Source organism: Mytilus edulis, chromosome 2, assembly GCF_963676685.1.
Source record: "Mytilus edulis chromosome 2, xbMytEdul2.2, whole genome shotgun sequence".
Taxonomy (NCBI): domain Eukaryota; kingdom Metazoa; phylum Mollusca; class Bivalvia; order Mytilida; family Mytilidae; genus Mytilus; species Mytilus edulis.
The window spans coordinates 29,587,697-29,600,319 of NC_092345.1; the positions used below are offsets into that span (position 1 = coordinate 29,587,697).

The 12,623-nt window shown below is 32.2% G+C and overlaps 1 protein-coding gene across 1 annotated transcript; it reads left to right on the plus strand.

The window, feature by feature from the left end:
* The first annotated feature begins 2,539 nt into the window (after nt 1-2,539).
* Nucleotides 2,540-11,339, plus strand: LOC139511921 (caspase-3-like). The gene is made up of 5 exons (XM_071299084.1): nt 2,540-2,617; nt 7,156-7,385; nt 9,236-9,456; nt 10,141-10,429; nt 10,998-11,339. Exons 2-5 carry the CDS (start codon nt 7,160-7,162, stop codon nt 11,255-11,257), a joined length of 996 nt encoding a protein of 331 aa, XP_071155185.1. The 5' UTR covers nt 2,540-2,617; nt 7,156-7,159; the 3' UTR covers nt 11,258-11,339.
* Nucleotides 11,340-12,623: the final 1,284 nt, after the last annotated feature.

Below are 12,623 nucleotides of genomic sequence, written 5' to 3' on the forward strand. Positions count from 1 at the left end.
CATTTGGGAAATTAGCACAGATGCAGTGTCACTCCTCCAAAAAAAGGAGACGAGCAAGGAGTAAGATCAAATTTGCAATAACTAACACTGAGTTACCATTGGTGACAATTGAGAAGCCTGATTCGCTGAACGGCTTGGAAATTGAGGCGGTGAAGAAACAGAGTAATAAAACAATGAATATTATTATCAGATGTGGTGATGTAAGGATAAAAGGGTCACAACGATGTAAAATTGTACGTCAACAACCGGGTTAAAGATTATAACCCTGTTACCTGGAATTCGGATAAAAAGGTCAAAATGAAGTAGAGAAGTTATCTTTTTGATAACACATTTCTTGATATAATATATATATATATATATATGTGCCAACCTGTTAAAATTTATTATCTCTGTATCTTAGTGATATTTTTATGACAATTTTCAAATACAGTCTAAGGTAGGTGTCACTGGCAATTAAAAATTAAGCAATAAACATCGTTAATATCTTTCAAAATAAGACAAGATAGATAACTTTAATATCACCTCAGTAGTAGCAGTAACGGTGGAACATTATATTTATTTTCTGAATTGCTTATTTCATCATTTTCCTTTAGAAGTATCAACTACAGATAATTCAGACTGTTGTTGATTGGTGAAACACAAAAACCAAAACATACAAATATAGTCAAATGTCCATGCACTCAAAGCCTGAAAATATAGGAGTATTGGTGAAACCTATAGAAGTATTGGAATTTCGATGAGTTTACACAAGTGAATATAAAACACATTTTTAAACAACCTTACATGTATACTTTTATAAATAAAATAAAAATGGTATTCTACACTTTACATTGTCGTTAAAGTCAATTTTCAATTTTGCCTTTATAGTTATTGCAAATTAAACTGTTTTTACTTCATGCAATTAATGCACTTCAAATTTACAACAATATATCAAATGCAGTTGAAAAAATATACACGTTCATCATAATGATTCTGGAATTTCAAAGTAAAACACACAGATTCTGTGAAACACTGTGTTTTTAGAAAAGTTGAACTGTTTAAATGGTTCTAGTGCAAATAGTAGTTGATTTTCATAGCTGTTTAGGTCAATTTAGATTTAATACTGCAAATAATTTTGAGTAAAATATTGCATCAATTTAAAGTAAGCTTTGTAATTATTCACTTTTGTTTTGGTTTTATGCAATGCATTCAGGATGCGCAACAATCGTCCTGAACATGAAAGAAATATACTTGCCACTGGATGTTAAGTAACCAACAATCAATCAATCAGAATGTGCCACAATCTTAGTATCATATATATATAATTTCAATTTAAAAATATACACATATTGAACTTGGAACCTAAAATTATAAACACAAGATCGAAGTTGTGATACTGTGGATTTCGTGGATATTAATACGAAGGACGGAAGGACCTTTTTCAAGATGTGGGTATGAATACGTGACAATCTAAACCAAAGACAAGTCCGACCAAAACAACTCAGTCTAGCCTTAAAAAGTCGGATCAGTTTGAAATATCTATCAGTCCACTTAGATCTCAATAATATGTAATGTACACAGAAAAATTTGAAAGACTACTCGGTCCACTTTTTTAATTTTAATAATTTTATTTCATTTTTAGATATTCGTTGTTGTATCTACAAACTGTATTTAATTATTTTTTTGCAGGAATCGGGATGGGGGCCTTTATTTTCGCGGGAATTCGGGATTGGCCTTATCAGGACTCGAGAATTAATAATTAACTGTTCGTGATCCGGGCCGAAATCTGTGAACGCTTTATTTTTTAAGAAATTTTGGATGACACCAACTCTGCCGCCCTTCTAGTAAAACCCCGGTGTAAAGAGCAAAATGACCTAACCATTTTCCAGAGTGAAGATTCTCTCGTTTCACACATTCCATTGTAGCATTATTTGATCCGCACCTTGATCTTTTCTTTTACTTTAAACTTAATTATTATTAGGTGATTTTTTAATACGAAATTTCGTCAGTGAAAATATATTTTGTCAATCTAGAAAACAGTAAACATGCGGTATAAAAATGGTAGGTAAACTAACAGTTAATGATCGATATATTCTTTTTGCTATCGGGAAAGATTTTAAACGTTCCTGACTACATAGTCTCGGGGGGAGGGAGAGAAACACGGAGCACAATATATCCCCATAGGGATGCCTTTTGCCTGTTATAACTAAAACAAAGTAACCAAGTTATTAGAAGTTGGGGTCAATTTACGTATTGTAAACCTTAATGTGTGATCATTTGTATACATGTATATATATATTGACCAAAAGGTTAAGCTAAATCAACCATTTGTATATATAATACCAAACTTTAAAAAAAGAAAACGATGCCTCGATCAGTATCTCATCCCTGGTACCACTCCTATATCTTCTTACAATAGCCAAAAAATACTCGTTTTTTATCTATTTATTTTGCCAGTAAAGGTATCTTACTTGTTAATTCAAGCTTCAAATTAAACGTAATCATGATTACATGCTCAAGGCGATATTTACTATACATGTTAATCATAAGCAGCTTAGTCAGCATACACAAGTTGTCATCCACATAATACACAACTCAATGTGTATTTCCTGTTACAAATCAAATCATATACACGAAGGTAAGTACTTTGTCCAACCATATCATCAATATATTTATAGCACGTTCTCAAGATTCAGTAAAATACCTTTAAAAGTTGTTGTATATTATGCAATAATGCTTCACTGATATTTCAATTATACATAAAACTTTTATTTACAGATATGGAGATGGCTTCCGTCAATATCATTAATTATCATATACTTAGACTAAATAACATATAAATTTTACTGTATAATAATAGCATTAAATTTACGTAAATTCCATATTTTTCGAATTGGTGCTTAGCGGGCTGATATGAAAAGTTTATCACATGCTTCGATTGTTATCACATGCCTTTCCGTAACGTTATCGCATGGCATTCCGGTGATATTCGGCATATTCCGGAAAATACATCTCAAAGTACGTTTTCAGTGAAAAACATAACAAAGTAGTGTACAAAACAATTATTTGGATACTGAAAAGTATATTGTGTAATATAATAAAAAAAAAAACAAAAAAAAAACAAGTTATTAAATAAATGCATTTTAGAAAGTTACTTTGAAAAAGTTGACTTTTCCAAACAGTATTCATTTAACATATTGTTGAATTAATTTTTTTGTAGATTCGTCAATATTAAAATGCTTTTCTTCTCTGTTGAGGCATATGATAGAAAGTTTCATATCGAATGTACTAAATTTGGGGTCCGACGTCCGTGAACTTTTCACTCTTTGAACTTCTATTTGAGAACCACGTAAAAGGATCAATATATGAATCTGTTATTTTTCTCCATTGTTGAAGCATATGATAAAAAGATCATAACATGTCATTTTTTATATCGCATGTATTATCAGCCCTCGGTCAATATCAGCCCTCGAGCCATGCGGCTCTTGGGCTGATATTGAACCTAGGGCTGATAATACCTGCGATATGAAAAATGCCATGTAATAATCTGATAATATAACAAAAATATCAAGAGAAAATAAAAATAAACAATTTCGTAAATTTATTTGGCAATACTTTTTAGAATCTGGTAAAAATACATGCCGCAACCCCACACCACTCCAACGACACCTCACCTCCAAATGATACTTTTATATCTATATCAGAAATACGAAAATCGTATTATTCCTATAATGAAAAGTGACTGACATGTAAGTATTAAAAAAAAGAAAAAAGGAGTATGCAATATGCTCAATAAGTTTTAAACAATTCGATTCAATTCAAATAACATTGCCATATAAACTTTAAACAATAAGTCTGTGACAAATACAAAATGATAAAATAATTTAACTGAATTTAACAAACAACCTTTTTTGATTTTAAAAATAAAAGTGCACTAGATTGCTCTGAAAAATTGCTCTTTAGAATGTATGTACTGTATAGAATTAAAGACTTTTGTGAGGATATTGTGTGTCGTCAGTAACCGTTTACTTTGATAAAATTCACAGTGTAGATACTATTCTGTACGCTATCCGGAAGTCGCGATTTTCGAAGCGAGAACTTTTTGAATCACATTTTAAATTTGTTGGATATACTATATTAAACGGTAAGATGTTCATCTGTACATTGCTTAATGATTAATTCAGCTGACATCGATATTCACAAATTGTTTATAATTAAATTTAGCACATTCATTATTCGTATCTTTGCCTTAGTCAAGAGATTTTCAAGTGCATCACTACGGTAAATCAGTCGGTGAACCTGAAAACAATCTTTTTGCACCCTTACTGTACAAATTACCGTAAAAACCAGACTTAATTTACTAAATAAAGTATATTTTAAGTGGTGGTAAAAGTTTCAGCCAGATCTTTGAAGCCAGAAATAAGAAAATTACACTTGTTTGAATTTCTCACTGTACGATCAGTCTCGCTTGTATATTTTGAAACTGTATGATCAGTCTTTATTTCACTGTATTCTAGTAGTGATTTCAAAGTTATTTACGATACATTAGAAGATTGCATTTTTCTTAATAACACCGATATATTTTAATAAATTCACATCCTGAAAACTTATCAAACATGTTTTAGCTTGATAGGGTGTACTCGACTTACTACATTAAGTATAAGGATGTTTGAATGTTGCTGAAATAAGAGGAAGGTTTGTTTGTTTATTTAAGTTTCAGAAATGTCCTCCGTTATACTTAAAATTGTACAAACACACAGATGTAATTGTTTTATAAAAATGCATGTATTTACAAACATTCGAGGCCGTACTGTAGCCTATAATTGATCACAGTTTCTTCACTTTGTTTTGGATGTAGATCTGTCTCTTTCACACTCAATTGTACACCACTTGGTAAAGCGGTGGTTTATAGTGATAATGAAGTCCGTCTTTCAATTCGTCCGTTGGACCGGTACAACATGTTTCGCCAGTTTTGTAACGGCATCTCCTCATAAACCACTTAATATACATTGGGGTTTCCAGACATTTTTAAATGGAGAGGGGGTCCGGTCCAATCCAGGAGAAAAGAGGATTCCAAATATATGTCCCCATACAAATGCATTGAAAATTTAAAAAAAAAAGTTTCAAACAGCCGGATCCCATTTTTCTTGAATCCGTCACTGGTATAACTATAACATTATTTTTTCTCGGATTCCGTATCATAAATGATAATATAAAAAAAAAGAAGATTCGGTATAAGATTGCCAATGAGACAACCGTCTACAAGAGATCAAAATGACACAGACATTAACAAATATAGATCACCGTATGGCCTTCAACAATGAGCAAAGCTAATACCACAAAGTCAGCTATAAAAGGCCCCGAAATGACAATGTAAAACAATTTAAACGAGAAAATTAACGGCCTTATTTATATATTAAAAATGGAATGTATTTCGAATTTTATTAAAAAATCTTTTATGGGGTTTCTTTATATAAGATACGGACTTGAACATTGCATTATATGGGGGCACCCATCAGGTATTTCCAACCGTGACACTTTTCTAAAACTGCTCTATTTTTTATTAATTAATGTATTATGGACCTTCTATTTAGAATTTTTGGTAAAAATATTTTTGATGTTTCTATATTTAAAATACGGACTTTGTCATAACCTTATATTGGGCATACCTATTTTATATCCACAACTTCCTTCAGACACTTGTCATAACTTAATGAATCTTTTTTTCAGATTCCTTATCATTTAATTCAACTAGGCACCTCTTATTTTGAATTTTCGAAAATTCATCGGTTTTCTATTCCCATGATAAGGACTTTTCCACTACCTTTTATATTGAGTGGTACCCGTTTACTATACGCAACTTTCAAAACCTTACCATATATTAATAAAACTCCTCATATTCGTTATTAAATGATGCCCCTGTGCACCTATAATTTAGTTTTCTGGTGGTTTATTTTTTTCCAAAACATAGACTATAGAAGTGGTGGGGTATAATTTCGTTAATTCTTTCCTCAATACCTAAAGTTTTTAAACAAAGCTTTCTCTATCTATTTTTTTGTCATTTTAAAAGAGACAGGCTTGATGTATGTTATCACCAATTTGTCAACGGCAGACGGTGTAAATAGTTTTTACAAATGTAATAGTTAAAAACAGATAACTGCAACGACACACTAATACAAAGTCCACAAGCGAATCATGTATTGCCTTTTAGGCATTTGATTTTAAGTAACACTGACGGAACAAAAATATAATTATTTTGCCGTCTACAAAAATCATCAGAAATATATTTATATTGTCCGATGAAAGAAATTACACGTTATAGTTCCATGGACACAATCATAATATCACATAGACACGTATATACCATCAAATTGCCGTTGTTTTTCAGTCAAGGTCGTTAAAAACTTCCATTTGTTGTTGTTTTTTTTCTTCAAAATCACGACTGGTCATACAGACAAAAAATCTGAAATCGCTTCTAGAATACAGTCAGTTTTGGACTGATCGTACAGTAATTTATTTTGGGATCCTCAAGGAAAGCATATTTTTTATTAGAAATACGAACATTCTACTTAAATACGGTAGGAATATTGAAACAGTATATATTTAACTGTAAACTGATGCAAATATTTACAATAAAAGATTATTTGCTTTGTACTACGAGAGCAAAATTGTCAATCGATTTCACTTTTTGCTATGAAGTTGGTGTGATGCACACGTATATTTTATATTCTACTGCATGTTTTTGTTACAGTTACTCATATCTATGATGTTATACATACATTTAAGATGTGCAAAGCACTTTATAGATATAGGAGTAAACAAATGATGAGAAAAAGCACCAAAACAAAACCGTTCTGTTAGGCAGTTTGAAATCCTCGCTTCGAAAATCGCGACTTCCGGATAGCGTACAGAATAGTATCTACACTGTGAAATTTAATAGTGCCTTAATCGTCTCAAATCATGCTTGTTTTAATACATGAATATGCTAATATTAAATGTACAATTTATATGTGTTTATATTACATAGCATGCATTTAAACCAGGTGTTGAATCGTCTGCACGGTAAACATGGATTATTGATTTACCATAAACATGTTCGTAAATTTTAATTCATTGGCATAAAGTGAGACTGGTTCTAAAAATAGTAACATAGTAACTTGTTTTCATTTGTGGTAGATCAATGGATATGTCAAACAAAGGCTTCGCGTACGATTTCAACAACGAGAGACGTGGAATAGCACTGCTGATTCACAATGAAGTATTCGACAAATTTTCTGGTTACAAAGACAGGCCCGGGGATAGTGGAGATTTTATCCGAATGCAGGAGATATTCACAAAATTAGGTTTTGAAGTTGATGCTAAGAGAAATTTGACTGGAAGAAAAATATTTGACACAATACAAACAGGTAAGATGTTTATATGTTGATGAATCACATACAAATGGTAACCCTGTTGTATACCTTTTACTCGTATGTACACGAAGGATCAACAGAGGAGTCCATGAAACCTTATACATTTGTACTAGAGTAGATCGAAGTCCCAGGAGCCTATAGCTCCTACTTGCTAAAATTACACGCAGAGGCGGATTAAGAGGGATTTTCAGCCCCCCCCCCCCCCCCTTACCCCTTTCTGTGGAAAAAAATGTTTGATTATAAAGGGAATCACTGAAACATGACTGGAGCGGGCCGCCTATTAGGCACTCATGAAGTGGAACTGTGTGAGACAGAGTATTCCTCAATAATACATAAAAAAAACAAAAAAAAAAAACACAAAAGGTCTGCAACTTATCGCTTTCGAGGCTCTTTAAATCATATCGAGTCCGGGAAAAACGAGATTTTTTTTAAAATAAACTGCAAAACATGCAATGTGTACACCATTTAAACCAAATTCATTAGTTAAAAAATAAAATGAAAGAAAACTGTAAAACATGCAATGTGTACCGTTTAAACCAAATTCATTAGTTAAAAAATAAAATGAAAAGAAAACTTTATAACGCATGCAGTGTTTTATTCTTCACCAAGGAAAGACAAATATTATATGAAATAACATAGAATTAACATCAGTACGGTAAAATCACTGTTTTAAAAAAGAAGTGCTATAGTCAGACGAATATCTTTGTTGTTTTATATTCATTTATATATGTCTGTTGATAAAAATGACATATTTGAATAATACCAAGAAAAGGCTCTGTCATATCGTATCAAACGAGAGATGCATATATCTGTATTACTACACAAGAATGGGAAGTGTATATGTATAAAATAAACTGATATCGTCGCTTTTACCATGATACGATTTTTTTTTAAATAGTCCTACCGATTTTATTGCCTATAGAATATTTTATTTCTTGTCCATATCTAGTTTCTACAATGAATTTCCTTGTATTACCTTGTATTATACGTTATATGATTTATATGCAATTTTGTATGCATTTAAATCGTCTTCAATTACAGGTTTATTCTATTATTGCTTTGCTAATGGATGAATTGATGGTTCATATAGAATGCATTCTATATAGCATGTTTCGCTGATATATAAATATATGTATTTACTTTCTTTAAAAAGGTTCCAGCCCCGCTCGGGGAGGAAGTAAAGAATCAGATCTACTCTAATATCGTTAGATTGATTTTATAGCTACCATAACCCTTTCATTCTATGGATATTTAGTTTGCATGATATGAATAATGATCTATACCTACACACCTGGAGATGTTTTTTTGTGAATTGGTTGATTTTTCTTGACTTATTATAACTGTTTAGTGGGTTGTTTTTTTTTTTGGCATACCATTGACTGTCTCATTTGATAAGACATTTCTGATATTTTTTGAGAGAGAGGTCTATTACCATACAGATGATTGGACGACTGACATTTGCTGTTACGTTCTTTTACGAATGATGAAATTCGTAGTTATGCTATCTTAAAATTTCAGATATTTCTTATTATTGTCATTTCGTTCCAAAGACACGGTGTTGATAGAACTATGAAAGAGGCTGTTAAAGTTCTAGATATTGCTACACGCGTACGATATCAAATGCAAACATCGGTATGTATTAATCTTATCTGAAATTTTACGGAAACAATTTCTCGAGGAACATTTCAATTGTATTATGAACATGTTTAGTCGTGAAAAAATGTGTCAGTAAAAAATACGAATATCTCTATACGCGGGTGGATTCCAGATTTGTTGACGTCATAGTTTAAGAAGTTGAGAGACATCAATCATTAGCTTTAATTTTTCAACTATTGTATTTTCAGTTTCACAGTCCAAAATTCATGAAAAATCGGATTGTTTTGTCTGTGTCATTGCTTCACATGGAGAAGAAATGCAGATTGAAACTAAAAACAATGTCATTATCAAAGAACATGTCATTGTTGGCACTGATGGACAATGTGTAAAAACGAGAGACATTGTAGAAATGTTCAATGAAGACAACTGTGAAGGACTAAAAGATAAACCGAAATTCTTCTTTATTCAGGTAAGCTGCAAAATCACATAAAATTGAGAATGGAAATTGGGAACGTGTCGAAAAGACAACAGACCGACTATTAAAACACAGAAAACAGCCGAAGATCACTAATGGGTCTTCAACACAGCGAAAAAATTCCGCACCCGGATGTGGGCTTCAGATGGCCCTAAACAAAATGTGTACTAGTTCAGTGAAAATGGACATCACACTAGATTAAATAAATTATTTAAATTTCAAAAATCATACAAGACTAACAAAGGCCAGAGCATTTCCCCCTTATATTCCGTCCATATGAATATTTCTTTCCGTTTCGTTTTCCGTTTCCGCCGTTTAGTAATACCCCTCTAGCTAATGAAGAATAGACAAACACACTGCAATACAGTAAAACTCAGTTCAAAAGAAGTCCCAGTCCGATGTCAGAATAGGTAACAAAAGAAACTAAGCAAAATGACAATGATCTGATACATGAATCAACAAAGGATTACTAGCAGTTACTGACATGCCAGCGGGAGGGGTTGCACTTGATTTTCCTTTGATGAAGACATAATCATTAATCTGTTTAATTGTGGTCTAGAGCTGGCATGTCAATAACTGCTAGTAGTCTTGTTTTCTTCAAGTTGTTTATTATGTGATACAGCTATGTTCAAGTTTGTCATGTTTAACTTATGTGATTTCATTATAAATATATTTCAGGCTTGTAGAACTAGTAATACTACCGTTTTGGGAATGGACAGTGGGCATATCCTAACAATAACAGAACGAAAACAGCCACCAGGTGGTGTTGATGATGTTGAGGAGATGCATGTTGACTCTAAAATAACCGATAATGTTGATGCCAGCTACATATCAACAAATAAAGATAACCTGGATACAAGACACATGTCAACTGCAGACACATATCTCAGCAGACGACAGCTAGTTCACCAGGTCACAGATGTCGAATGTCCTGAAGATACCCTACTGATGTTCGCCTCCTTATCAAGTAAGTACATACTGGGAATAACGAAGCAATTCCCAAAAACTTTATTAAATTTTACATGATTTTGTTCTTTAAGGAATTGAGTGTCTTTGGCAGATCTTTGTTTAACATTTACATGTACCCACCTCTTTTGTGCGTGACAGTTTGCATAAGACTTGTCTGATATTAAAGATTGTTCTTTGTTGATCTGTAGAATTCATTGGAATACATGTGCTGTCAATCTCTTTTAAAACTAAATCAAGTGGCACAAAGGACAATAATTGTTCAACATTGAACTAAATGTTGCGTGGCTGGCATAACTTTCACATATATAGATATTATAAAGGTAGATGCCATTTGTAAGTGAATCTGATTAAAATTCATATCGGAACTCGCGTCATTTGAGCATAACGAAATCAGAGATCTATATTTTAATTAAATCGCACACGTGTTTGAATTGAAATATCATTTGTCTGTGCACACGTATCACTAATAATTTATTTTTATCATTTAGGTCACTGTATCATTTCTGTTCCATTGTATTGTTTGGTTGCTCCCTGTATTATATATAAGAATATTCATAATTTTGTAGATAACTTTGCTGTTCGGAACTCCTCTTCTGGTGGCTGGTTATTAACTAGTCTTTACAGTCAAATCAAGGAACATATAGAGACTGGTAAAATAGGTTCAACAGAATTTACCCAAATTCTAAATGGTGCTTTAAAAGAAATGACGACAAAGAACTTTAAACCCTCTGATACCACTTCACGATTGTACGGGGCATTTTCTCCTGGCTGTTTTACGCATTGTTTGTCAAGAGATGTTCTCTTTCTGGAAAAGCAATACAGATAGAACTGTCGCCAATATATTCATATGGATGACTTGTTTCCAATAAAATTATTTCTTGTTGATTCGACATGAAGTCACGAAATGATCTCGTATAAATTTATTCTTTGACGTTATTTTAATTTTCAACTAGAACTAAGCTTACATACTATTACGTGATTTGTGATTTTGTATCTTTCTGTATTTAGAATTACATGTATATATTTTAGCAATGGCAGCAGTGACAATTATAGACATATTACATTACGCAGAATGTTCTCAAATCACATAAATAATTTATGAATAAAGCTTGACCTTAAAGTCATATAAAACTTCAAAATTACAAAAAAGTTAAAAATCGTGTATATACTTGAATGGGTAAGTTTTACTCTGGGAACGTGATTTAAAAAATCCTTTACATTATTTTAAAAATCTTCATAAATGTAACACTATTGAATTATTGGCTTTTCAGATACTAATTCGACAATGTTTCCCCGTGTGCATTGACCTAAACTAGGAGACCCCTCGTTATAGCTTCGGCCAACGCACAGCGCAAGTGCGAGGGATAACCCGTGATGAAAGAATTTAAACACACGTGCGCTCTTGAAATAAGAATAACAGATTCCTAAAGAACAAATTGAATACAACAAATCATTTAACAACTGTCAAGAAAAGTTTAATTTACATATGGGAACACGTATAAAATATAAAAAAAAAATCAAATGTCATGGTTCTTTCAATTCACGTATATGATGCGCTTTTCACGTGCTCTATTTTATACGTCTGTCGGACCGCAAAAACAATTTTGGGATCTTATAATGGTATGATGTTGTCGTCGTCTTCCGAAGACACATTTGGTTTTTTTCGGACCATTACTTTAGTTTAAGTGAATGGATCTCTATGAAATTTTCAAGAGGGTTCAATACCACAAAGGGAAGGTTTTAACCGTTTTAGAATTAGGTGTCCTAAAGGGGTCCAAAACAAGCATTCAGGATAATTACTTGTGTATAAATATTTTAATTGCTCTGAAATTACCACAAGTAGAAGGTTTGGATTCATTTTAGGGGTTATTGTGCCATCAGTTTTGGAATTCAGGGGCAAAAGAGCCAAAAACAAGTATTTTTCTAGTTTCCAGACAATAACATGTGTTTAAGAGTATGGATCTCTCTGAAATTGTACTACACGGTTCCATACTACAAAAGAAATGCTGGGATTGAGTGTGGGGGTAATTTCTAAAATGGGGCATTCAAAAAGTTTGAGGGGTTCAAATTTTTAAGGGCTTAAAAACAAAATTCAAAATTTTTCATATATCAAATTTTGAAAAATTTCAAGAAGAATCTTTCATTGCACAGTATTGCGCAATACATTTGTAAGATCTTAACATTTATGTTGT

Excerpts from the sequence above, each read along its gene's own strand:
- LOC139511921 (XM_071299084.1), top strand. The coding sequence starts at position 7,160 with ATGGATATGTCAAACAAAGGCTTCGCGTACGATTTCAACAACGAGAGA. Across the intron at positions 7,386-9,235 it reads ATTTGACACAATACAAACAG|TTTCACAGTCCAAAATTCAT; the intron begins GTAAGATGTTTA and ends TTGTATTTTCAG. Across the intron at positions 10,430-10,997 it reads GATGTTCGCCTCCTTATCAA|ATAACTTTGCTGTTCGGAAC; the intron begins GTAAGTACATAC and ends ATAATTTTGTAG.